This window comes from Pseudorasbora parva, chromosome 10, assembly GCF_024679245.1.
Source record: "Pseudorasbora parva isolate DD20220531a chromosome 10, ASM2467924v1, whole genome shotgun sequence".
NCBI classification, from domain to species: Eukaryota; Metazoa; Chordata; class Actinopteri; order Cypriniformes; family Gobionidae; genus Pseudorasbora; species Pseudorasbora parva.
The window spans coordinates 19,390,679-19,417,932 of NC_090181.1; the positions used below are offsets into that span (position 1 = coordinate 19,390,679).

Genomic DNA, 27,254 nt, shown 5'->3' on the forward strand with positions numbered 1-27,254 from the left:
ATAGAAAATTGAAGATCAAACGTACCTTTTAATTATGACATATTTTGGCCAGCATTGCCACTTTTTACATTACCCATGGGGTTTTCTTTGAATGGTTTACAAAACAACCCTTTTTATCGTTTATTAAGGGTCTTTTTAGGTCTGAAGTGGAATCTGCAGATGGACAGAGCTGTAGAGTTGAAATAAGGTAAGAGGGAAACCCTCAGACACTTTCGCAACAGTACCAACAAACATATCCTGAGAATAAAGCAAGAAATATGCCTGTAAGCGAAATTAAATCACAACCTCTTGTTTTCCCTCTCAGTTTTTTAGAGATCTATAATGAGCGTGTCCGCGATCTGCTGAGAGGTGCGGAGCAGAAGAAGCCAGCACCCCTGAGGGTTCGAGAACACCCAGAGAAGGGGCCCTACGTGCAGGGTGAGTGCTCACATACAGCAAACTAAAAACTAAAAATGGCCTTTGAGCTGATTTGTTGTTGAAAGAACAAAAAAGTTAAGTCTGGTGAATCCCCTTCTGCTCAAACAAAGTCAAAATACCTCTTGTAACCCATACTTATGAAAACATGAGGAAAGTGTTCACTGTGTTATAACGATTAATGAATTGTCGTGTATTTGTATTAAAGAAAGGATTTTATACGTAAGTTATTCGTTCCTGACTTTTTGCATTTGTAACTCAGGGTTTGGTTTGATTAACTCGGTTCATTTAAATAAGTCTGAATGCTTTCCTGATGCACACCAAACAACCGAGACAAGATGGGTTTAGGTCCGCTTCCAAACAAACTTGACGGTTCAACCAAAATATGAATGCAGCATGGACCAAAAACATCAACGAGCCAAAAACATGACGTAATGTCAAGATGTGGCCCTTAAAAAGGACAGAATACTGATCTTTAGGTTTGGTCTTAAAAATGACAAAACGCCAAGAGAAAACCAAAAGAACCAAGAGAACTGGACTACAAGTGTGAACAAACCCTCAATTCCACCTACAGCTTGTGTTGAGAATAGTCAGCTTGTAGGACTGTTTCTGCTCCTCCTCTTTCTTTTGCTCTCTCTCTTTCTTCCTTCTTGTCCAGCATCCAGTTATTGTGTGTATTAGAAGAAAGCCCAGTGCAGCAAAGGAAGTGACCTCACTTCCATGTGGCTGCTATGAGCTGAGTAGAAAGTCATTGTGTACTGACCAGATGTCTTTCTCACACGTGTAAACACAATAACTCTAAAAAGTACTTGGATGTAATGGAAATTTGAAATGGTTGAATTCTCCTAGCATTAAATAGCAAAATATAAACTTTACTCATAACTATATTCACCTTTTTCTATTATGTTTACTGTTTTGCTAATTCCTGACAGATTAACCACCAGTTGGACAACCAGAAAGCGTCTAAATACTAAAATATATAAAATATAAATTTAAAATATAAAACCTAACGAATGCAAAAGCTAAACTCTGGCCCAATTACACTTTAAAACACTGTACATGTTTTAGATCCACAGTCCACTTTATATTGAGAGGTTTTAGCACCATCTCTTCCTGATTTTCTTTTACAGTAATCTGAGTGTCATTCTCAGGCAGGAAGAGAATATCTGTGACTCAAATTGTGGAAAGGATGGTGATGCTATTATGTGTTTATCATAGGTCTTTCTCAGCATGTGGTGACCGACTACAAACAAGCAGTGGATCTGCTTGAGGAGGGCATCGCTAACCGCATCACAGCTGCTACACATGTTCATGACGCTAGCAGTCGATCTCATGCCATCTTTACTATTCAGTACACACAGGTTTGAATCTCTGATCATGTCCATAGCATTTTAATATCTTCTGTTTGTATTAAAAAAAAATACAAACTGCATTAAACTAGTGTAGTTGTATGACTGGTTAAAGTACCTTCTTGCTTCACTATCCAAGTGGCAAATAATATTACATACTACATTACCATTCAAATTTTAGGGACAGTGAGTTTTTTTTTTTCTTTAAAGAAGCTGATACTTTTATAAAGCAAGGACGCATTACATTGATCAAAGGATTTCTATTTCTAATAGAAAGTAAACATAGACTTTAATAGAATTGAACTTTATATTCATCAAAGAATCCTGAAAAAATGTATCAACAAAAGATTATTAAGCAGTAAAACTGTTTTCAACATTGATAATATTAAGAAATGTTTCTTGAGCACCAAATCAGTATATTAGAATGATTTCTGAAGGATCATGTGACACTGACGACTAATGATGCTGAACATTAAGCTTTATCATCATCACAAATAAATAACATTTTAAAATGTATTCAAATTGAAAATAGTTATTTTAAATTGTAATAATATTTCAAAATATTTCTGTTTTCATGTAGTTTGATTAAACTACAAACTACAGCCTTGCTAAAGACGAGACTACTTTCAAAAACATAAAAAAAAAATCGAACAGAACCCCAATTTTGGAATGGCACAGGCCATTAATAAATCAAAAATTACAGGAGTATGTTTTACTATAAAATACTATTTCTGTTTTTCTACTTAAATGTCATGTTTATTTCAATGTATTATTTGCAGTTTATTTCTAATTATGTGTGTCTGTTACAGCTATTCTAAATAAAACTGCAGTTATAGTTATAGCAATTTCCTAGTGAAAATGGTTTCTACACCCATTTTTTTCAGTGTAGTGTATATTATAGTGAGAACATGTTTTCTTTTTATAGGCTATTCTAGAAAATAACCTTCCTTCAGAAATAGTGAGCAAGATCAACTTGGTGGACCTGGCTGGCAGGTTAGTGTCTTTGTTTGAACTTATCAATCATTTCTTTCAGGTGGTATAGATCCTGTAAAGTCACCATTTCTAATTTAGATCAGGGGTGTCCAAACTCGGTCCTGGAGGGGCACTGTCCTGCAAAGCTAAGCTCCAACTCGCCTCAAAACACCTGCCTGAAAGTTTCGAGTTTGCCTAGTAAAACCTTGATTAGCTGGTTCAGGTGATTTCAATTGGGGCTGGAGGAGCCGGGCTCTGCAGGACAGTGGCGCTCCAGGTGGAGCAGCATTGGACACTGTAGAATATAGCTTTTTACTGAACATAATAGAGAACCATGATATAGGACCAAGTTGCCCCCTAGTGGAGGATCTCTGGAAGGCAAGCATAATGTGTAGAGTAAAGTTCTTAAACTGACCCTTTTTGTGCCATGTCAGTGAACGAGCAGACCCTCAGTACTGCAGAGACAGAATAACAGAAGGAGCCAACATCAACAAATCTCTTGTCACCCTTGGCATTGTCATCTCAGCTCTTGGTAGGCACTGGCCTTCTTTACTTTTTCCATCCTTTTTTATCTTCCTTGTCATCACATTTCACTTGTTTCTCTAGCCCAAAACTCTCAGATGTTCAGCAGCAGTCAGAGCATTAACAGCGTGCTCAGTGAGGGTGAAGGGAGCACCGTGGGCAGCCAGTCCAGCTCTATGTCGGGTGGCGGGCGCAGACACTGTTTCATTCCCTACAGGGACTCTGTCCTCACCTGGCTTCTCAAAGACAGTCTGGGCGGCAACTCCAAAACCATCATGATTGCAAGTAAGTCGTTCAGAGTGAAAAACTGGTGTTTGTTGCAGTGGCGGAAGAATTGATTCTGAGATTAATTTTCCGCCAGCTGTCTCGCCATCCAGCAGCAGCTACAATGAGACTCTGAGCACCCTCCGCTATGCAGCTCATGCCAGGAACATCGTCAACAAGCCAAGGGTCAATGAGGTGTGTCCAAATGCATCCACATATCTGCAGAACATGTTTTTCTTGTGAGTTGAAGTTAAGAAAACTAAAAAAAACACTTGTTTTACCTCAGGACGCCAACGTGAGGTTGATCAGAGAACTGCGAGAGGAAATTGATCGTCTGAAGAGCATGCTGCTCAGCTTTGAAATGGTATCAGAAAGCGTCAGTGTTCTAGCAGGACACTTGGCATGCTTTTTTTATTGTATTTTTTCTCTATCACATATTTTAGTATTCATCTTTTGAAAGCGTAAACACTCAAAATTCATCCTGGGAAAACTATGAAAATTGGGCATTGCATTTCCATGGAACTTTTTTGCAGTTTAGAGTTCAAATTATCATGTAGTGTCTTCTTTAAAAAACAGACCAACTTGTCAAGCCATATAGAACATATTTTAGATTTACTAATGAGCTATATGGAGTGAGAATTTGAACAAATGAGATTTCACTGTCCAAATTTCACATCAACAATAAAAGAAACTTCTTGCCCTGTGCTCTTTGCAGTGATGTTAGCCAAATTTCTATATTCATATGACAGAAGTTGCTGACTGATAATTGTCTTTTCCGTCCACAGCAGAGGAACCCCAGTCCATCTCTCAGTGATGAGAGAGAAGGCAGCTTGTCTGATATAGTCCTGCAGAATGAACTGAAGGTTAGTTCACCTCCTTAAAACACTGGAGTCTGATATTAATTCTGAGCTCTTCCTATAGGAGCTATACTGTTTCTTATATAAGTATCTTACTATACTATAAGCCATAGCTTATCACGGGGCGATAAGATTAAAATGTTTTTGAAAGTTTCTTATGCTCACCAAGGCTATTGTGTATATCAAATTGAGACTTTATACTCTCTTGCATAATTTTGATTATTTCTCATAATTTCTGTAATATCAGTGTCACTTTAAAGTTTGTAATTTCGACCATTTCATGAAAATGCAACTTTATATCTCGCAGTGTACCTTTACATCTCTTTATTGCGATGATTTCTCTTAATTGTGTGTATATCTCCCAAGTCTTTTATATAAATATATATTAAAATGTCCCATATTTTGTTCCTGAGATGGCACAGTTGAATTTTCAGCAGCCAGTACTTTATCTTAAACTATCTTCAATGTCACATGATCCTTCAGAAATCATTTTAATATGCTGCTCATGATGTTGAAAACAGTTGTGCTGCTAATTCTTCTGTGGAAACTGAAACTGTTTTTTAAGATTAAATTATTTATTTGAAAGAAAAATATTTTGTACAATTATAAATGTCTTTACTGTAATTTTGATCCATTTAATGCATTATAAAGGTATTTATTTTTAAACAATTTTTTTTTTAAATCTGACTTTGAAACAGTAGTGTACTTTTATAAGCCATTCTGTGACATCTTTGTCTCCCTAGGAAGATTCACTTTTGTTTCCTATAGAATTCAGTTTATCATTAGCATTCTTGTGTGTGTGTGTGTGTGTGTGTGTGTGTGTGTGTATGTACACATCTCCCCACAAAGATGGCAATATCCAAAAGTCCCCATAAAACATGGAATCGTGTGTGTGTGTGTGTGTGTTATCCAGTTGTCTTTTCACTTGCTTATTTTCATAGTCTCTAATGTTTGCTCTGCAGGTGGAGCAGCTGACTAAAGACTGGTCGGACAGTTGGCATGATAAGCGAGCCCTGTTGGAGCGCTACCGTGTGGACATTAACCAGGACAGGGCAGGAGTTCTCATCCACTCGCTTCTGCCCCACCTCATTGCTATAGAGCCAGACGTCCTCAGCACAGGCGTCACCATCTACCACCTTCGGGTAGAATTATGCAGCTTGTTATACGTTGCATTTTCATGTCACATCCATAAAGCCTTCAGCCTTTTCTCTACAAAATTCTTCACTCTTTTGGGTCATTAACCAATGATTCTTTCTCTTTTCCCTCCAATAGATTCTCCCTTCATCTTTATTTCTCTTCTGTCTTTTCTTCTCTTGTTCTATGTGCAAAAATCTTGAGATTCTTCTCACAGGAAGGTAAAACAGCCCAAAGCTTTTGCCATGTGGTCCAGATATTCACCCTCTTCTTTTCACTTTCCTTCTTTCGTACTTTAGTGTGATTTGTGCTGGAACATTTTAGTGAGCTCAGTGGTGGATGTAAATCTGTGCTAAGAGGTTATTCCTGATAGCCTGTAAAAGACTCAAGACTGCAATTTCAGCAGTTTCCTTGCTGTAAAAGCTAAATCCACCTGGGAATGATTGTGCACCCTTGAATCCAGGCTTATATAAGCTGGTATTTTATCCTTCATAAACAGTAGACATATTCCTTGCTAGGCTTTGAGGTGTGAAAGAAACAAAATTTAAGAAATGGAAGAAGAAAGTGCCATGCACTAAATGCTCACATTGACTACTTTTAATGTTTGTTTAATTTTGGTGCTATAGGAAGGAGTGACAAGAATTGGGCCTAGGGGCGACAGTCTGGAAGAGCCTCACATAGGTATATCATATTCATCTCAAAATATTTGAGTACTACAGTCTGTTTACAATGTTGTCTATAAGCCTACGTTTAGCTTTTTACCTGTGGCGACTGTATTAAGGCTTCGAAATTGATTTGTGAAGATTATTATGATGAAGAACTTCATAGAATTATATACTTTGTTGGTCAATAAACTAAAGTGCAATAAATCAAAGGCCAATGGAAAAATGCTTTTTTTTTGTTGATGAGGGAGCCAGAGTGATGCAAACTTCTGGGTTGGCCTACAAAAATATGTCATCACTGAATTGCTTTATATAGGTGTAAATAGGATCCAATGTGTCTTGTGGGCCGATCACTCAAACCACTTTCGAAAGTGGTCAAGAATGCATATTTAGCCCCATCACAATTGTAGCATAATGTGTTCTGATTTTACATGTTTGACGTGCAAATATAATTGTTTGAAGTGGACAGCAGTGATTAATGTGCACCTCAAACCCTTAGTTTTGCCTGAAGGTTCCTCCTGTGAGATCGAAAATAAAAGTGGGGTGGTGACCCTGAAGCCAGTCTCAAGGAATATCTGCATAGTCAATGAAAGAGAAATCACAGAGCCCTGCAGACTTGCACAAGGTAAATACAATTTGCGGAAAGCAACCCTTCATAGATATCTCATGTACAAAAAAAAGAATGTATTTACAATACTTACTGTGAGTATCCTGATGTATTATTGTGCATCTCTCTTTCCCCTTAGGTGCAATAATTACCTTAGGAGGACGCCATAAGTTTAGGTTCAACCATCCTGCAGAGGCAGCTGTTCTGAGGGAGAGGAGACGGGTACAGTCCATGCTTTGTAATGCATATATCCACTAAAAATGACCTTGAGATAAGAGGGATAAAAGTACATGCAGTGCTTGACTTTTGACATACAGGAACCACTGAAGTTTGTTCTTGCGTGTGGCTCAAGCACATTTGAGTTTCCACAAGAACTAGTGGGGTTTGTTGTTGCAAGTTGTATGCTCGACATGAATAAAAGGTTAAAATAAATATGTTCATTACATAAAGTGATCATGTCTCCAGAAGACTTGGATTAAACTGCTCTATTCAAATTCAAAAGATATTTTATGGTGTCTTTTGTACTTTTAGATGTGAAAAATTATGTTAAAAAAATTAGATGAAATAAAAAATATTTTAATTTAAGCACTGTTCTAATAAATAATAAACTAATAATAAAGTCTAAAAGTCTAATTAATTAATTAATTAACTAATACTAAATTTAGTCCTGACATTTGCTTGAATATTCATCTTTGCAGACCAGTGAAGGAGGTTTGGTCTACAGCTCTACAGAGCTTAACCTACCCAGTTCTGACATCAGGTAAATATTTTTTGTTCATTCAAAAGCAATACATTTTATTGTACTAGTTCAGGATGTTTCTAAGTGTTCAAATGGTAATGAGCCCTCTGGAGAAAATATTGTTTATAGAGTTGACATGGTGTTGCCTGGTTACTACAGGGAGTATGTAGACAACAAAAGAAATGAGAAGGAAAAAATGGAAGTAAATTAGTCTTAGGTTAAAAGGGTTTCAGCTCCGTCCTTTTCTGGTTGACTTGTGCATCATCCCTAGAGTTTGCGTTTTTGTGTGCTCAGGGTTGCAGGAGCGAGTTGTCATGAAAATGACAATGGGACAGCACCCAGACAGCGACTAGAGGAGCAGCAGTGGTACATAGAGTGTCTACGAGAGGAGATTCAGATGGAACAGAAAAGAGCGGAAAGAGATCTGGAAAGAGAGCAGGCACGTCTCCGACAGCAGCACACTGAGAGTGAGTACGGAAAACATTGTGCTTGAATGCTGGATTCAATGCTGAATTGCACTTTTATTATAAGAAACTTTACTGCTATTTTTTATAGCTTTCAGAATTGAACTGTCGAACTGAAATATGTTCTTCAGTACAGAACTTTATTTCACTTTAAACCTAGGTGTTTAAGTAATGGATCAAGACATTTTACAAACTTTGTGTTGAGAAATAAATTGTAAATTGATTTTGACACCATATAAACAATTCACACAGCCCTAGTCAAATATTAAAGCAAATTAACTTTGAATGCCTGACAGAAACTAAGAAATTGTCCTTTTAAATTGTTATTTCTATTATAAACCTTGAACTTCTCTTAATTCTGGTTTCTTTTGCACCTAAAGTCAAGCAGTGGATCTTGAAAGAAAAGCAACGGCTTGCAGCCCACAGGGAACAGGGAACACTGGAGTCAGGGGTTCAGACAGATCTCATACTTCCAATTAGTTTATCAAGTCAGGAGACTGAGAAGAAAGACAGTGCTGAAACAGTGCCGCCATCACTCCTAATTGGTGACAGGAAAAAGGTGGTACAGGAGGAACTGCTGAAACACCATGCGCTGCGCAGAGCTGAGAACCGTGTTCGACGCAAAAGGTTACGTTACCAACTGGAGAAGATTGCCCGAAAGCGCCATCTGTTGGAGGCTAAGCGAGAGCTGCAGAGGATGGAAAATGAACTTCTACAAAGAGGTGATGAAGCCTTGTCTCCAGAACTGGGGTTACCCTCAAAATTCAGGGGACGTCCAATGACTTTACGAAGGCATTCCTTTTCTGCTGATCTGCTGTCCCGATTGTATCCCCAACACACTCCCATTTTTAGGTAGGTGTAAACCATGTAAATAACTAACATTGGGTCTCATTCACTAAACGTGCATACACACATACATTTGTGTATGAAATCTGCATACAAACATTAAGGAAAATATACCTCTAAGGAAAGCTTGTGTTGAAAGACCTTATATGGAGATGGTTGAGCATGTTTTATGCAAATTACTAACCTTGTGCACGTAGTTGCTCATTTATAATGCTTCACTTATTTAATAAACGTTTAAATATTAGAACAAGGTTAAGAACAAATTCAAAGGCATGCTGTGAATAAGACAAAAAATCTGTTCCATTTTTTGTGAATGAGACCCCCGTGCACCATTTTTTTAAATTTTTTTTTAGTTTAACTGGTTTAAAGAAGGAAGTAGTACATTTTAACGAACAAGGTTTTATTCATGTAAAGATAACATTTCATTTAAAATAATCACTATCATTACACCAAGAACAGTATATTTTGTTTTTACTTCAAAAATTTCTTTTTCTTTTTCTCCTAACAGCCAGTTCCTTAAAAGGAATAGATCTTCTGAGTCTACAGCATCTATAACTGGCTTTGCTTTTCCCACTAAATGGGAATCTGATGAATGTCTCCAAGATCAAAAGATCAGAAGGCGTTCAAACACAATGCCTTCAAGATATGACCAAGTATCCTCAAGTTGGGCTAGTTTCTCAGACAGCTTCAAAAGCCCTTTAAAAGATGCAAATTTAACGGAAGTGAAAAATACAAAAACTGATTCTTCTAGGTTGTTCAAGAAAAGCACAAGTGACCAAGACAAGCATTTTCTGGATTCAAACACCAAAGGCAATAGAAAAGTATTACCTATAATAAAACAGAACACTACTGTTAAGGGAACTAAAAGTCTATCTCAAGGTGGAAATAAAGGTTTAGAGACCATCCGTAAGGTTTTTTCACACTCCGTTGGTTCTGGGTTCAGAACTGCCTTGGCAAAAGTTTTCCGCAAGCCACCATCAGGCTTAAGGGGAAATAAAAGTGTGAAATCTGTGAACAAAGCGATGTGTCAATTTAATGACAAGTCAAACAAAAATAAGTCTGTGAAAGACTTTGAGAAAAAACAGGAACAGTGTCCTATCAAATCAACAATGTCTTATGAAAGTTTGGAGCAGCTTAGCTCACTAAAATATAAGCCATCGAGGCACTGGCATAGTGCAGAAGTTCTGACGAGTACCAAGCAATGTGTTGCAGTGCAAAAAGAAGCAGCTGGGTGGGTGGAACAAGGTGGTGAAGAGGATCCTAATGGTTCTTCAGATTGTGATAGTATTTTCTCATTGGATTCGCTGTCATCAGCTTATGCTACTGCTTTGTCTGAGCAGCTTCAGCAAGAGGAATACGATTCCAGTGAAGCTGACAGTGAAGACAGTCAGATGTCTCGAGATTCTCTTGTTATGGAGAAAAGCGGAAAGCATGTAACTGCCAGACCAGTGCTCAAGTTTAAAAAAGGTCCAAGTCACTTTACCTCCCATCTATTACTGTCACCGTGCAGCTCTCAGTCAATTGGCAATAAAGAGGAGATGGAAATATCCAAAGATGTACCTGCAGAGGTTTTCTGGAGCCTAAATGGTAGTCAAAAGTTGAAAACGAAGAATGGTCAAGGCTGTCTAGCATCTGTATCTAGACCCTGTAGCGGTGCAAGTATCAGAGAAACAGAGAATTCACTTGCTCTTACTGATGCTTGGTCATCCACTGATGCAGCAGACAGTCCCAGAATCACCAGGGCTTCAGGACACTTGCTCAGACAGGATCCACACACACAGAACATCATATGCCAAAGTTCTACTAGTCTGGATCTGTCAGACAACACGAATATCTCAGAAACCCAGAGCTCACCTCGCTCTGACTCCACTCAGGATGAAAATGCGACATTTGAAGAACAAAATGACACGTCCTTTGAGAATACCTTGTTGTTTGATAGCCAGAAGAGTAATCCTTGTTTTATAGCTTTAGGGCAGGAGATGAATTTTAAGGAGCTGATTACTAATGCAGAGCCATGTACAACTCAAACAGTCTGTGACTCTATAGATATCAATCCAGATGGGGTAGCATACACAATTATACCAGCCACTGAATATGAACCACTGAATCCCATTGTGACTGAAGTATTGCTGACCAATTCTTCTTCCAAAGATGGTGACATCTCAACAGATGCTAGAATTTTAAAGGTCTTCCCAGTTAACTTGAGTAGGAAAGATTCACATATTGCTGAGGAGAACCCATCATCATACCCAATGTACCCTGAGGATTCTTCTCTGAAGTCAAACGTAGACCTAACAACTGGTTATCAGGTTTCAACATACACCAATGCTGGAGATCCAGAAGTAAATAACTCAAAAGCAGCACAGATTCTAAATGAACCACACATCAATGTAAGCAATGACCATGGCGAAACCACTGGACAGTACGATAAAGAAATTAATTGTTTCTACACAAAACAGTGCACTGAAATGGCTTACATAAAAGATGCTTTGACAATCGAACAATCAGAAAAGCATGATGAAGAAGTTAATAGTCTTGGCATAAATGGTGAACATTTCTGTGCGCAGTTGGGGAATGAGTCGGTCACTGAAACATGCAAAATGAAAGACTCTCAAAAAGGCTGTGTGGGAAATATGAAGGTATCAAAGAAAAAATATGATAATTCAGATACTGAGACAGCACTCTCAAATACTGACCAGGAACAATTTGTTTGTTCAACTATCAACAGAGAATCAGTAAACAAATTGTCTGTTTTGGAAAATTTGCTCAGTAAGATGGAAAACTCTGATCAAGAGCTTAAGGAAATGGAAAGTGCATCACCAACCAGCGATGGTCACAAGGTTTTAATCAGCAAAGATCACATCAATAAATTTAAAGATGACTGCAGTACATACAATAGTGATTTGACACAAACCAACTGTACTAGCCTGAAATCCTCTAGGAGTCCTGAGATTAAAAACATCAATGACAACAGCAAAGAGGATACAAAAGATGCAATTCAGATTATCGAGAGAAGGACATTTAATAACAGATATTTTCAAATGAGCAACTCAGCAATTAATGATAAAATATCAGAGGTGGTGAAAGAGCACTTTAATATGTCTCTGAGAGAATGCTATGGTGAAGATCATGAGTTGGACACAAAGAAAGAAAACCCTTTTGCTAAACTGGACGATTTCAAGTCCAAGTCAAACAACCATGAATTTGATTACAAAAGTACTCATGATGGACATGGTGAAAATAGTCATTCCCAGCCTTTCTCATGTATGGATAAATCAGAGAATCCTACAGACAACACTACTGTGCACATGGAGAATGGAACCGAATCAAGACATTATTTGACTAGGAGTAGAAACTCTAATGGCACAGAAGAGTTTGTTTGCAAGACGGAGAGGAAAGTTGAACAAGAAAGTCCAAAATGTGTATATATTAACGATAACATGGAGTCAGTACCATACTGCACTATAGAGGCACAGAGCACAGATAGAGTAAATTCAACTGAATCAATGTTGCCTTGTGTTAAAGAAACAATTATTGGGATGAATACATCAAGGGAGAACATTATTGTATGCACCCAACTAAGAAAGGATTATATTGATGCTTCAAAACCTGTTCAAAAGAAACATTGCACCAGTCAAGAGATTATGAAGGATGGCAGAGTCACAGTATTAAAAACAACCTGGATGAATGCACAAGCTACTCCATCTCTTATGCTGGCAAATGGGATAGAAGTCCAGAAAGTTAATCAGTGCACATACCAGAATGCACAGATTGTTAACAATGAAACAAAACCAAATGAAAGTGGTCCGACCTCAATGGAAATACGCAAATTTGATAATAAACCACTACCAGATGGACATTCAAGACTTTTGAATGAAACCAAATGTTCGCCAAGTGAAAAATGTTTTATGAAGATCTCAACTCCTGTTATGTCCAGTCAATGCAACATTCCTCAGATGTCATTGCCTACCGAAGAAACAGTACAACATACAGTCTCAGGTTTACACTCTGGCGATATGGTTGATGCATGTCAGCAAACCACTGAAGACAGTACTACAATGTCACCTAATTCAGAGGTACAAAACAAAACTTGTTCACATAATTCTACAACATCAAGTGTGGAACATTACCACTCGGCAGTGGATGACGATTACACTGCTCCTGAAGACCGACCTTTAAGCAAGCTAGCATTTTATGAATTTGTTCCAGGAAACCTTGGAAAATATCATGGTTGTGTAAGCCAAGAAAAAAATTGTTCTAAACATTCCTTGGAAAACATTACCACTCCTATCAGGAATAGTAGTGATAAAGACAGAGTCAAATCTGAGGAGCACATACCTAACAGTTACTCTGAAGATTTAAGAAAAGATGGTCCAATTTCAGATTTACGCCATCAGGCATCACAAAGACCAAAAATGCACAATGTGCTTAAAACCTGTAATACTGAAAAAGCTGACAAGGATCTACAATCAGTGAATCAGTCCATCTGCACAAGTAATGATTTGAAATTTGTGATTAAATCTCGCTATAATGATAGTTACAACAAAGGAACTCAAAGTTTGGATAACCAACCAATGACAAATCAAGACCCATATATGTCTAAAAATCCCCAATCATGTGACCAGTCAACTTCTATACAAAGAAGGGAGTCTGATAAGTCTGTGACCAACCCCTCATCAATTGTTGAGGTATGTCACAGCACAAAACAAACTCTTTGCAGTCAAAACACAAAGGAATGTTATACCATATGTAAATCTACAGACCGAGATAGAGGAGAAAATTGCACAGCAGCAGATGCTACAAAACATTTTGTTGGCAATGGTAATGATGATAGACGGAAAGGAAAGCAAAAGCGATGCAGAAGGGCCCACTTTATGGCACCTCCAAGTTCATCTACTGATTCAACACCTGATTTATCCTCAGATGAGAGTATCACATCTAAAAGTCATGTTTTTCATACCAAACCTTCTTCATGGACAAACCTGCTTGCTAACAGACAAAATGTCCTTGGCAAACCCGAAAAGCCTCCATTTGACGAAAGCATTCATTTACCGTCAGCAATTAGTTCAAGTTTGTTAGAAGCACAACCAAAAAAGAGAGAGACCCAGCAGCATATCACAGGTATTACACCCTCTGTGTTTGGAATTGCCATACGTGGGGAAATGGAGATTGAGACAACTGCATGTCAACAAGAGCATTGTTCCGCTGAAGAAATGCAAAAGACAGAGATGATTAAATCAAAGGGTGATAGAGACATTACTTTAAAAAATATTGCTCCTTCAGAAGATATTTTGGAGGTTTGTATAAAAGACCATGCACATCCATTTGACGAGACTCAAACACATACAAGAGATTCTGCCATGCATTTTGCTTCAAGTGATATTAACCCATTTATTCACACAAGAACGACTATAGGGGTGAACACAGCAGTCCAAAAAAAGCAGGTCTTTGGAAGTGCTGCAAATATATCCTGCAAACACTCTCCACTCGGTAGTTCCAACAAGAATATGACCAGGTGCTGTAGTGTAGACAATGGCCTAAATATTCAGGACTCACCTTTTAGTTCCCATTTGAGCTCTTATGTAAATCATAAAGGGCTTTCTAGCACACTGAGTGGTAATGGATGTTCTAGAGATCAGATTTCTTCTGAGCCTCTGCTGAAGGGCGATTCTTATTCCTCTGGTTTAAATAAGCAGACCCTAACTGTTTTGAAATGTGACTCTTACAGTGGTGCCTCAGAGGAGTTACACGACAGTTCAGGTCAAGTTGATGAAATAGTACTGGCCTACTCCTCTGAGCATGAATCTCAGGAACAGCCGAGTCCAAGCAGGTGTGATCATGGCACACAGACCATTGAGGTTAATAAGGACCTTAAAAGAAAGAGCCGTCACAGAAGAAGCAGCACCCAGACGCCAGTGTCCAAACCGGGGAACGGTGCCCCAACCACATGGGCCAGTCTACAGAACATGTCTGAACATCTCTCTGACCTGATACACAACACCTCTGATCTTCTGGGGAACATACAGTGTATGCGAACAGGGGAAAGGCCACCAAAATATGACCATCCTAAACACTGTTTCAAGGATTCTACTGTGCATTCTGGCAGTAACCACAAGATGAACAGTTGTACACAAACTTCATTGGATATTGGGGTCCAGACAGAGAATGCTCCAGTGTCAAAGACTGCTACGGCCCATGAAGTAAATGTTATTGTCAAAGTGATTGGCTCAGATATTTGTAATGTGCCCCAGTTAGATGGTGATGCCAAGATCTTGAAAAATAATTGTGAAAGTGAACAAGCCTTTGAAAGGATTAAAAGCCTGCCCGATTTACGCCCCAAAGGCTCGAAAGTAACTGACAGTCAAATTTTTCAGATCCCTCCCCAAAATGTTCTTTCATTAGAGTCTATTGTGCCGAAACAGGATTTCTCCACGTTTGAAGCATTCGAAGGCAACACTGTAGACCATTCCTGTAAGAAGAAATGCTCACATATGAAGCAAAACGAGTACCTGACTTATCACAGAAATGTAGACCAGAGGAATTGCTTTAATAAACAAATTATGCTCATGGATCGTGCATGCTCTCCTATCCTTACAGTCAAGGCTGCCAGGTACACCCAGAATAGACTAATAAAAACCACCCATGGCTTAACAAACCATAAGACAACCGAGGCACAGCATATCACAGAGAAACAATGTTCAAATGTATACAACATGCAATTTAAAGGTCAGAAAATGTCTAACGATGAGAATACAGTACTAGCTCAGGAGAACCTTCACAGTAAACATGCAAAAACAATATCTACATCAGTATCATCTTTGACCTTTGAAAACCTGAGTGACCTTAGTTGTTCAAATCTGGATGGATCTGATGACTACTCAAATAGAGTCGATCCACACAGCAAATATAGGAAAAATGAGAGAAATGAATACTCTCATGAAGTTGACGCCAGGGTAATAAGCCAACCCACTATTAACTGTTCTCCATCTCACATACAAAGAATCACCCTCTCCCCTCCAAGTACCATTGATGTCCAACTTGCATCTTCCTCAGTCCAAGTTAGACCGTCCAAAATGGAGACTTCAGAAAGCCCTTATTTGTCAACCGTGAACAGCCAGTTGAGTCACAGATCTTCTGAGTATATAATAAAGAATTGGGATAATTCGAATCAAAGTACTATGCAACAGCAGGAAGATGATGTGATGTCTTTGGTGCCAAGCGATTGCAACACAGATGTTTTAGTCAGCATCAATCCTCTGGCAGAGACCAGCATGCTCAAAGAATATCAATGGATCCCTGATGGTCTCCCCATGCACAACAAATTTAGTAACTGGTCTGGCATTAACCATCAGCCACCATCAATGCTTAGTAAAATAAACAGACCAACTGGACGTCACTTCACAAGGCTTAGTCACCGGAAGCCAATGGAGTCACAAAGCCCTAGTTCTATCTATAGACCAGAGCCATCAGAGAAAGCGGACAGAAGAACACAAGAAATTGAGAAGCTCAGGAAAGAACGTGAACGGGTTTTAGCATCTGTACATCTGGATCTGAGTCCTCATCAGCTGACTGTTGAACTCAATGAGGCCAGGCTGCACTATGGCCAAGGGGAAACAGACACTCTGCTTAAAATGCTCAAGTCTGGTTCAAAAGAAGTCGCTTCATCCTGTAACAAACAGGAGCTCCTTAACAGGTATATATAATCTGTAATGTAGTTAAATATTGCATAGTTCTGCATGTTCTTTAGATTTATTCTAATCTTTGAGAGTTGACATTTAGGGTGCTTTCACACTAGCACTTTTGCCAAGTACCTGAGTTTGTTTTCCGTCTCCTAATTGTCCGTTGTGTTGCATAGTCATGAATTAACACAGTAAAACAAAACAAAAATACAGTGTGAACACATTCCAGTGGGGGCAGAGGGAAAGTGGAACAATCAAGCTCTGGTTTGGACCAACTAAGCAATTGAACCAAGTGTGAAAGCACCCTTAGTTTACAGAGCTGGTTATTCATGGAATTCTATTCTGTCATTAGGCATAGGAAGAGCATTGAAAGTTTGAGAAAAGAGAGAGAAGCCCGTCTCCAGATCTGTCGTCGTGCTCGGAGTCTCAGTCCCAGTAAGCATCAGATCCCTATAAATCATGAGATGGAGCAATCACAAAGAATTTCAGACCTTCCTAGCCGACGCCGGGAATATCTGCAGCAGCTCAGACAAGAGATTGTCGAAACCAGCAGGTGAATTGGAAATGCATTAAACAATTACAATTAAACTTTGTGGTAATATTCTATAGTTCAATATACTAAACCAGTTGTTCTCCCTCAGAGTCCCTGAACGACCTAGACGGGAGGGTCATTGTCCATCTGACATTGAGCTTCTTTTGCGTGACTATAGCCGAGCCCGCGAGGAGGCAAGAGCAGAGATTGCTCGTGCACGAGATCGACTCCGTGAGAGGGCCGAACAAGAGAAGAGACGACTACAGCAACAAGCTCTCTCGCTGGCAGTCAAGGTCGGTGACACTTGGTCATTCTTAATTCTTATAAAGTATCCCTTTGCTAATTTTAAAATCGTTTCATATTTTCTTTCCTTCTCTCTCTATGTCTTCCGTAGGATGACCTGCTGTTTCGCACACGCATCAGCAACAGTACTTTATGTAGTGGTTCAAACCTGAGTCTTTCCTCAGGGCCCACTTCAGGGTATAACAGTAGCAATGCGGCCATACTGAAAGACATTACCTCACCATTAATACAGGTAAGGCACCACACTAAAAAGTGTGATGCCATGTTAGTTTCATTTAGAAAGCTATTTTTCAAGCTAATCACCTCATTCCTCAGGTAAATGGAGCCTCAGAATTCAAAGCAAGGACTCGACCTCCTATGATTCCGTTGCAGACATCAAAAGCTCAGCGTAGATGGCTGTCAGTCCAGGGTGAGCAATAACCCATAAACAATTGGAAACCCAAGGGCTATGCGTCAAATTCACTTCATTAATCATATCCACTATTCTCTGCAGATGTCAGCCTGGAGACTGGATATGAGCCTGAGTCTTCCTCCACTCCATCATCTCCCTGTGCTCGACAACGCACTCTCTCCTTTGGCTCTCCCTCGTCTATATCAACTTCGTATCAGGATATTGCAGACTGCACTCTTGCCAGTGCTATTTCAGAAGTATGCTACTTCAACTTGCGTTTCAAAATATGCAAGAGCATGTCAATGTGAAATACTTCATGGACTTGCTTGTCTATTTTAGGTATATTTGGCATCTGGAGGTAATGCAAGCAATCTGCTGGCGGGAAAAGCAGCTTCTGGCTGGAGGTAAAATAATATGCATATTGTGCACGGATAACCCTTTTAGATGGATTCCATCCTCATGTTCTATTTCTCACCAGGCATCAAGGCGTGGAGAGAGGTGTTCAAGTCTTTCACAAGGCTACTTCCAGACCTTCAGCTCATGGGTTTCTTGGAGCAGTAGAGCTTGAGAGACCTTTGACTAGTCTGTGGTGTTTAGTTCGAGATCACTCAAAGACTCACCTCTACCACGAGTCTATTAAATCTGCCTGGACACGACCACTAGACGAATGCACACAACTAGGTAAATCCCAGTGTACACGGTCCGATTTTGCCAACTTAGACACATTTCTGGGATCTTTGCAGTGGTATTCAAATGGCGGACTGCGGTCCAGTTTGGACCTCAGCTTGGTTCCATCTGGACGCATCTAGACGCATCCTGGCGGCAGCAAATCTAATCTGCCCGCGAGTGTCGTCTAGCAACTCTCAATACCCATCTGAGCTGTATTCGCCTAACTCTTGCCGGACCAATCACATCGTGTATAGAGTCGGTGGGCGGAGCCATAATGATGACGCCCTTCAAGCCCTTTCCGGTCCATGTACATTGCTTCTCTCTTCCGCTAGAGACGTAAAGCACCATATTAAGAGCTGCAGATGATGCGGTTATTTTAATAACAGTAGCAGAAACAGTGAACTTTTAATCAGCATATTAAGAGCATTTCACAATAATGTTATCATTTAGAAAATGATTTAGAGAAAAAGGCAAGACAACATTTTGTGAATTTACTAGTCAACTCTTTTGCGCTCATGATGAAAGTTTTATTATTAGATTAAATACATTGTTTTTTTTGTGTAGTTTTTTACTTTGAGCAAAATATACAACTGGCCCATACTTTTCTTAAGAGATAAACCCTGCACCGTGTATATTTTCAGTATGTTTTCTCATGTTTTCTCAGGCCTTCTATGTGCTGATATCACTGCTTTAGCTCTCGGGCCCCAAGATTCTCATCTTTGATGAATATTTTAAGTGTCAAGTATTTTGTCTTTTACAAAGTACTACTGCTGCCCCGATAGAAACGCATAACTGTTCCAAAAACGTTCCGGACCTCCACTGGGAAGAAAATATTGAGACCGGACCATAACCAATGGGGGATTATTTGTATGGGGAATTGGATGTATAGGGAATTAGTGATGAATCTTAGACTGACACAGTTCTAGCAAGAAAATTTGAATCACACTCCCAACAACGTGACTGCTCTTACAGCTCATGTGCACTGAGGAACCGTTAAGACTGATGAATTTTTAACACATTGTTTTGTTTGGATTGCAATGTTTTCTGAGTGTGGACACCAAGCCACTTTGTTCAAATAAAATTTTGCCTGTACGTGATTAGATTCACTGTTTTGAATTATCACCTTCAGCTTGAGAACACAAGTACAGAACGACTCGTCCTGTCTACGATACCTGTGACTTCTGAATCTGTCTTGTCTCTTTGAGATCACATCATAAAGTCTGTCTTTACATTATCTTAAAGAATTAAAAAATATCATACAGTGAACAGCAGGCTAAATAGGTAAGAGAGGTAATGACTATAATTTACCTTAGCTAAATGTACCTGTACTGATTATATTGCTTTGTCTCTATCTTTCTCTTCAAACAGTCTATTTGTTAACGGACATATCCAACTGCCAGCTTAAACAGCCGCGGGACTTCTGCTGCCTCAGTACAGAATCTAAACAGGTGTTCTATGTACTCTTTTCTGTGATTGGCTTTATCCAAAAGTACCATACCTTAATCACTCATTCATTTTGATCTATGTTCTTTCCCTTAGGATGATATGTGGGTGCTGGCCATGCAGTCTGTATTTGAGGAAACAATGCCACGTCCCAGTGTGGATACTATCCGTGGCGAGATGCTACCCAGCGCGTGGATCCTTCAACCCAGCCAGCGTAATGGTCGAGAGGTTGTCACGGTCATCTACTTGTTACAAGTAAGCTCGTTTACCCTTCTGTCCTTTCCCGCATCATTGTGAATGCTTAACGGGAAAGTTCACCAAAAGATCAAAATTCTTAGCCTGACGTGGTCATACTCAGTTCTAGTCAGAATATGAGTCTGAAACCGCTCCATTGGGCTGTGATTATGAGGTGTGTTTCAACCGAACCAGGAAAGACATCAATTGGATAGACCTTTGTAGGTCTATCCAATTGATGTCTTTCCTGGTTCGGTTGAAACATGCCTCATAATCACAGCCTAATGGAGCAAACCAATCAGAGCAACGAAGCGACGCATTGTCAAATGTCAACAGACAGAGCTCAACTGCACTGTGTTGCCAAGTCCGCATTTTTTTCCGGGGTTGTTTTCAATGTCCAAGGGTTGAAGCGACTATTATGTGATATATAGACCCATGAGTGCGAATTTTAGCAGGCAACCTTGCCAAAATAACACACATTTTACCCCCCAAACACCATTTTTCCCCCGGAGAAGCCCCAGCTATTGTTTAGGGCTAGTAGTTGGCGGATTTTGTTGTAAAATCTTGGCAACCCTGTCTGCACACGCGCTGGAATAAACGATCTTTGCCGTGTTGTAAAAAAATAAAATGATTTATTGATACACAGAGTACTTACCCAACATGATCATCACCTTTGAGAGAAATTATGAAGTTGAATGCATATACAAACAAGCTCTCCGTTTAGGATTCGAGTAAATATAATCCAAGCTCCTTTGATGACGTGCATGATTACGTTACTGTTTATCATCTGTCCGTCATCGTCTAAAGCCCGCCCTGATGATTTCATTGGTCCGAACAGTTTCTATTCAGAGATAATTACTCCTCTATGGAGCAATGCCAGACCGAACTGCCTGACCTAAAAATGTTGTGGGCGGGGCTAAGTTCGGCTGGCATCCAGGCTACAAAATTCTGCCATTTACTCACCCTCAATTTTTTTCTCTTTTTGCTAATCACAAAAGAATATATTTTGAAGAATAACCAAACAGTTGATGGGCCCCATTGATTTCCCATTGATATTCTTCAAAATATCTTCCAGCTTAATAAGTGAGTAAATGATGACAGAATATTCATTTTTGGTTGAACTATCCCTTTTACGCTGACATTATCTGAGATGGTAAATAATGACTTGTTAATCATTCTCTATAGGTAGATTTGGGAAGCCCATCCTTGGATCCTAGACTGCTGAATACAGTATCTAGGAAGCAAGCAGCTGTCATAGCAGACCTCGATTCTTTCTTTTCTTTGTGACACGTAACAACAAGCACTTACTCTAAAACCCTGAAGGATTTTGCTAAGATTTGCACCTCATGTTTGTGCTCTTTACTTGATTCTTTTCCACGTAGCACTGATGGTATGATTTATATTGTGTAACAAATTTATCTTGCCACTTTATTTTTTTGTTATTAGGAATCTCTTTGGGGTGCCCCCATGTGCCAAAGTATCGTTTATTGTAAAACAGGTTGTAATACTTTGATTGATCAAAGTAAAGACCCAAAGCTATTTTTTATTTGATGTATATATTTATCACTTAATTATAATTTTATATTGATTACACTATGCATAGCTCTACTTATTGTAAGAAGGGATATTCATATCAAAACAATCCACTGTATTAAAGCATTCCTTAAAGAGATGGTTCACCCAAAAATGAAAATTCTGTCATCATTTACTCACACTCAACTTGTATGAGTTTCTTTGTTCTGCTGATCACAAAAGAAGATATTTTGAAGAATGTTTGTAAAAAAGAAGATAGAGCAAGCATTGACTACCATAGTATTTTTTTTCCCTACTGTGGTAGTCAATGGTTCTATCTGCTTGGTTACAAACATTCTTCAAAATATCTTCTTTTGTGTTCAGCAGATAGAAAAGAAAGAAAGAAAGAAAGAAAGAAAGAAAGAAAGAAAGAAAGAAAGAGAAAGAAAGAAAGAAAGAAAGAAAGAAAGAAAGAAAGAAAGAAAGAAAGAAAGAAAGAAAGAAAGAAAGAAAGAAAGAGACTCATACAGGTTTGGTACAACATGAGTGTGAGCAAATTATGACCGAATTTACATTTTTGGGTGAACTATCCCTTTAAGCAACTTTCAGAAATAACTAGTGTAAAACTTGAAGTTGACATCAGCTGTAAAGAAACTTTTTTTCAATATGCAACAGTGCCTTCCATACACGTCGTTTTTGTGAAGTATTTGCTGATAGCACCATTTTGTTTGTACTGAAGTTCTATAAAAGTTCTATATTGACTGAGATGGGATAGATTGCCTGCAAAGCTATAGTTAATATTGATACTTTCAGTATTGCCATTTTTTAAAAATGTTTTTCGAAATGTGTATGCAAAATATTATTTTAAGTTTCTCTATGAAATGCAATCAAATGCTTATCATTTTTTAATATGAGTTATTATGACCTACAGTGGCTTTAGGATTTGTAAGGCGTTACATTTTGACATGGTAATCAAGAGAGCCTTTGCTCAAGCACTGTAGAATGTTACAAGCCTAGTGATTTAATGTGTAACATAGACAGCTGATCTGAAGAGTATAAGAGGAAAAAAAACTCTGTCAATGAAGGAATTGTTTTTATATATATACTGTAAAAGCCGTCTATAATATGTAATCTATTATATCTAAATGTACAATTATTTATCATTTGATGTTATGTTTTAAAATGTTCTCTTCATTATGACTTGTTTATGTTTCTTTCTTTATCTTTCTTTGTTTTAATTTATGAATCAGAACATATTTTTATTAAATACATTTTTCATACAAGTTTCTTGTTTTCAGTCTTTATTTTATTTTTTAATGTATATCACTTACATAAAAAGAGATAAGTCAGTCAGCAAGTACTTCAGTGCAAAGTTATAATCACATCAGATAATTTTAAAAAATGGTTTAAATTACTATGAACTAAAATAGTATCTATTTAAAATAAATCATGTGATCTGTCTCTTATGATGATCAGGTTATTCTTATAAATCACTTAAGCTAAAACAATATTTTATCTAAATGTTTTTATTAATGATTGAATGTGGAAAAATTGTAATGTTTTAAATGTTAATGTTACTACCATGTTTCAACTGTACTGTACATTTATAAGAACATGTAATCTGAGGATTATCAACAGATTTTATAACTTAAACAATCCAAATGTAAGAAACCCATATTATTTTTCTACAAAAACATCAATATTCTTTTAGAATATTTTTTTTAATTGAAATGCATTCATTTAGCTTTTTTACGTTTTTTTTCTGCAGTAGTTTGTGATATTCAGCAATAAGACACTTAGCGATTAATATAGAACCAGAGTGTGTGTACATGTACATCAATAATAAAGGTGATAAGCGAATCACCTATAATTCCAAAGGTGATCAGCAATTGTCAGTATTTCTCCCAATCGCAATGTTCGTTATAATTTACATAGATAGTTATAGATTAAACGTTTGTTTATCTGTAATTAATTCTGTTTATTCCGTAATTTTAATTTGTGGCCCCCAGTTAAGAGACTGACCTTGGGATATTTGCAGGTACATAACATTCACTATAATGGAAAATTAAGTTGTTCAGATCTTTCTGGATTTTACAAGTACTTGACCTTAAACATTAGCCAAAATAGAGTGAAATGACTACTGTGCTACTGAATAAAGCAGTAATAGCAAAAGATGATTTCTCAGGCCATTATGGGGTGAAGATGACCTCTGGTGGTGAGCTGACGTAACTATTAAAAACAACAACCTTTGGAACAAAATGCTTTATAATTAGGAAAATACATTAAAAGAAACACACACACACACAAAACTGAATTGGATCAAATTAGCAAAGTATGATAGAAAAACCTGAAAAGGCTCATGGAAGTAATACAAAATAAATACAAACAAAACAAAAAACAAAAACCCCTATACATCTCAAGCAACATAGGCTAAAGAGAGAGAAAAAACCTGAATTCAACCTAGATTTGTATATGGCCAATGTGGAAGAAGACCTAACAGAAAATGGAAGAGCATTTCACATTCTGGAGGCCACAATTACAAATGCCCAATTGCTCTTAGTTTTCAAGCGGGAAGGAACACAGTAATGATGAACGAATCGATGAACAAAGAGACCTTTGTATAGCATGTGATTGAAGATCAACAATGTGTAAGGCTAGACCATGCAAGGCTTTATAAATATACATACAAACTTTAAAATCATAGCTAACCGCTGACCAATGTAGCGAAGCGAGAACAGAGGGATATGCTCTCTAAGAAATATATCTGCAGAATTTTGACTAATAATTGCAACTGCTGAAGAGAGGATTTAAGACAATCCCACATATAAGCAATTGTAGTATTCCAGCCAGGATGCATGAATCACTCATTCTAAATCCTTCTTTGAAAGAAACTGTAATAAGATTAACAACAGCACTTATCTGCTTATCGAATAAGTCAGATTCAAGGATAACACCCAGGTTCTTGACTCTGTTGTACAGTGTTAAAGACAGGGTAGAGTACTAACTGATTTTCAATATTAGCGACACAATGAAGAGCCTAAGACAATGGCCTCAGATTGATCCCCATTACGTTTTAAGACATTTTCAGACATCCATAATTTAACTTCCTTAAGGCAGGAGATGGGATTATAAATGGAACTACTGCATCATTAGACTTGACAGGGAGGTAAAGTTGTGTTTCGTCAGCGTAACAAGGATAAGAGACACCCTATTTCTGAAAGATCAAGCCTAGAGGAAGCATATACAGAGAAAAAAGCAGGGACTCAAAATGGAGCACTGTGGGACACCACATGTAAGCCGTGTTGAAGATTAGTTATGATTATTAATGTTGAAAGAAAAGGTTGGCACGTTAACATACACTATATTGCCAAAGGTATTGGGACACCCCTCCAAATCATTGAATTTCCAATCACTTCCATGGTCACAGGTATATAAAATCAAGCACCTAGGCATGCAGACTGCTTCTAAAACATTTGTGAAAGAATGGGTTGCTCTCAGGAGCTCTGTGAATTCAAGAGTGGTACAGTGATAGGTTGACATCTGTGCAATAAATAACAAAGTGGAAGCAGTTGGAAGAGCAAAAACTCAGCTATGAAGTGGGTCAGCGCATGCCGAGGTGCACAGTGTGCAGAAGTGACCAACTTTTTGAAGAGTCAATAGCTACTAACATCCATACTTCGTGCGGCCTTCAGATTAGCTCAAGAACAGTGTGTAGATGGCTCATGGAATGGGTTTCCATGGTCGAGCAGCTGCATCCAAGCCTTTCATCACCAATTGTAATGCAAAGTGTCAGATGCAGTGGTGTTAACTGTGTGATTATGGTGTGAGGTTGTTTTTCAGGGGTTGGGCTTGGCCCCTTTAGTTCCAGTAAAAGGAACTCTCAATGCTTCAGCATACCAAGATATTTTGGACCATTTCATGCTTCCAGCTTTGTGGGAACAGTTTGGGGATGGCTCCTTCCTGTTCTAAAATGACTGCGCTACCCGATAGAACACCTTTGGGATTAATTAGAGTGGAGACTGTGAGCCAGGCCTTATCGTCCAACATTAGTGCGTGACCTCACAAATGCGCTTCTAGAAGACTGGTCAAAAATTCCCATAAACACACTTCTACACTTTGTGGAAAGCCTTCCCAGAAGAGTTGAAGCTGTTGTCTCTGCAAAGGGTGGGCTAACTTCTTAATAAACCCTACGGATTAAGATGTTCATGTGCATGTAAAGGCAGAAAACATTTGGCAATAGAGTATATGAGGAAACCCCAAATATGGTAATGTGGTGAGTGATCAGTTAAGAGTAATTTAGTCTATTTAATCAAATATAAACTTTTATTAATTGTGGTGTCTGTTAATTCTTTATTACAGGACTGGTGGGCTAATCTTATCAGAGCTGTTTGCTGATGGGAACTCGGGTTTAAATCTGGCCTGGGTCGTTCAACGATCCCATTCCCCCTCTTTCCCCACTTTCCTGTCTGGCGCTACTGTCCTTTCCCCATAATTATTTATTTATTTAATATATATATTTAGTCTTTATGCAATCTGAGTGTAAGTAGGTATTGATAAGGCCAATTCACACCACACCAACAGACGGCAACATACACTTCATTGGGGTTTTTCTGGTCTGTTACCTCTGGTGCGCCAAGAGACACTAACAGAAGCCACCCCAATTTTTTTCTCTTATAGACGCTCAAACGTGCTGCGTAACTCAAGAATGATCCTCAATGGTTCTTGTGGAAGCTCAAATCTGCTGCATAACTCATGAATGAACCTTATTGGTTCTTGAGGAAGCTCAAACGTGCTGTGTAACTCAAGAATGATCCTCAATGGTTCTTGCGGAAGCTCAAACGTGCTGCGTAACTCAAGAATGAACATTATTGGTTCTTCTTGAGGAAGCTCAAAAGTGCTGCAACTCAAGAATGAACCTCATTGGTTTTTGAGGAAGCGTGTAATTCACTAATGAACCTCATTGGTTCTTGCAGAAGCTCAAACGTGCTGCGTAACTCAAGAATTAACCTTATTGGTTCTTGAGGAAGCTCAAAAGTGCTGCGCAACTCAAGAATGAACCTCATTGGTTTTTGAGGAAGCGCGTAACTCAGCAATGAACCTCATTGGTTCTTGCAGAAGCTCAAATGTGCTGTAACAAAAGAATGAACCTCTAGTTCTCCCATGAACATATGAGCTTCTGTTTACCACAACTGATGTGTGAGTTGAGGAATGTTTATGTGAATAAAAGCCTAAATTAATTAATACCTTTATAACAATTAATAAATCTCATCCTATAAAGTGATTGTGTCTCTTCAGGAAATTTTGACTAAGCCACAATCCATATGGATTAGTTATATGATTTCTTTATTAACTTTTTGAAGCGTCAAAGTAGGCAGCCTATCAGTAGCATAGCTGTCAATGGACAGCTTTTATTTGTGTTCCGAAGATGAACGAAAGTCTTATGGAACGACATGTGTGAGTAGCCTTGAAAGATTTTTTATTTTTTTGGGTGAACTCTCCCTTTAAGTAGAATTTCCTTACAGGTAGCCTACTAGTCTCTATGGATTAGTAGCGGGTTGAAATTTGCGGTTTTATATTTATGCAGTGCTTGTGATGATGTAGAGGCGGGCAGTGGAAGGGTGGGGATCGCCATTTAAAGTCAGTGACTCTTGACAGGAATGC

The 27,254-nt window shown here is 38.4% G+C and overlaps 2 protein-coding genes across 2 annotated transcripts in view; both read left to right on the forward strand.

Moving 5' to 3' along the window:
- The window catches only part of LOC137090838 (stAR-related lipid transfer protein 9-like), a 32,126-nt gene extending 20,718 nt beyond the window's left edge, over positions 1-11,408 (forward strand). The window contains exons 6-23 of the mRNA XM_067454785.1: positions 129-187; positions 305-417; positions 1,633-1,775; positions 2,689-2,756; positions 3,170-3,267; positions 3,342-3,542; positions 3,619-3,716; positions 3,808-3,885; positions 4,307-4,384; positions 5,341-5,520; positions 6,139-6,193; positions 6,674-6,799; positions 6,921-7,003; positions 7,480-7,541; positions 7,815-7,987; positions 8,365-8,836; positions 9,339-11,362; positions 11,398-11,408. Coding sequence (XP_067310886.1) covers positions 129-187; positions 305-417; positions 1,633-1,775; positions 2,689-2,756; positions 3,170-3,267; positions 3,342-3,542; positions 3,619-3,716; positions 3,808-3,885; positions 4,307-4,384; positions 5,341-5,520; positions 6,139-6,193; positions 6,674-6,799; positions 6,921-7,003; positions 7,480-7,541; positions 7,815-7,987; positions 8,365-8,836; positions 9,339-11,362; positions 11,398-11,408 — 4,122 coding nt within the window. The remainder of the gene's footprint in view (positions 1-128; positions 188-304; positions 418-1,632; positions 1,776-2,688; positions 2,757-3,169; positions 3,268-3,341; positions 3,543-3,618; positions 3,717-3,807; positions 3,886-4,306; positions 4,385-5,340; positions 5,521-6,138; positions 6,194-6,673; positions 6,800-6,920; positions 7,004-7,479; positions 7,542-7,814; positions 7,988-8,364; positions 8,837-9,338; positions 11,363-11,397) is intronic.
- On the forward strand, positions 11,321-21,791 carry stard9 (StAR-related lipid transfer (START) domain containing 9). The gene is made up of 11 exons (XM_067455413.1): positions 11,321-16,523; positions 16,862-17,062; positions 17,151-17,334; positions 17,436-17,576; positions 17,660-17,753; positions 17,838-17,992; positions 18,075-18,139; positions 18,214-18,416; positions 19,773-19,852; positions 19,944-20,102; positions 21,267-21,791. The coding sequence occupies exons 1-11, from the start codon at positions 11,431-11,433 to the stop codon at positions 21,366-21,368; spliced, it is 6,477 nt and encodes a 2,158-aa protein (XP_067311514.1). The 5' UTR covers positions 11,321-11,430; the 3' UTR covers positions 21,369-21,791.
- Positions 21,792-27,254: the final 5,463 nt, after the last annotated feature.

Coding starts and splice junctions, on each gene's coding strand:
- stard9 (XM_067455413.1), top strand. CDS start 11,431: ATGAAAGACTCTCAAAAAGGCTGTGTGGGAAATATGAAGGTATCAAAG. Junction 17,993..18,074: donor TTGCCAGTGCTATTTCAGAA/GTATGCTACTTC, acceptor TGTCTATTTTAG/GTATATTTGGCATCTGGAGG. Junction 18,417..19,772: donor AGACGAATGCACACAACTAG/GTAAATCCCAGT, acceptor CTCTTCAAACAG/TCTATTTGTTAACGGACATA.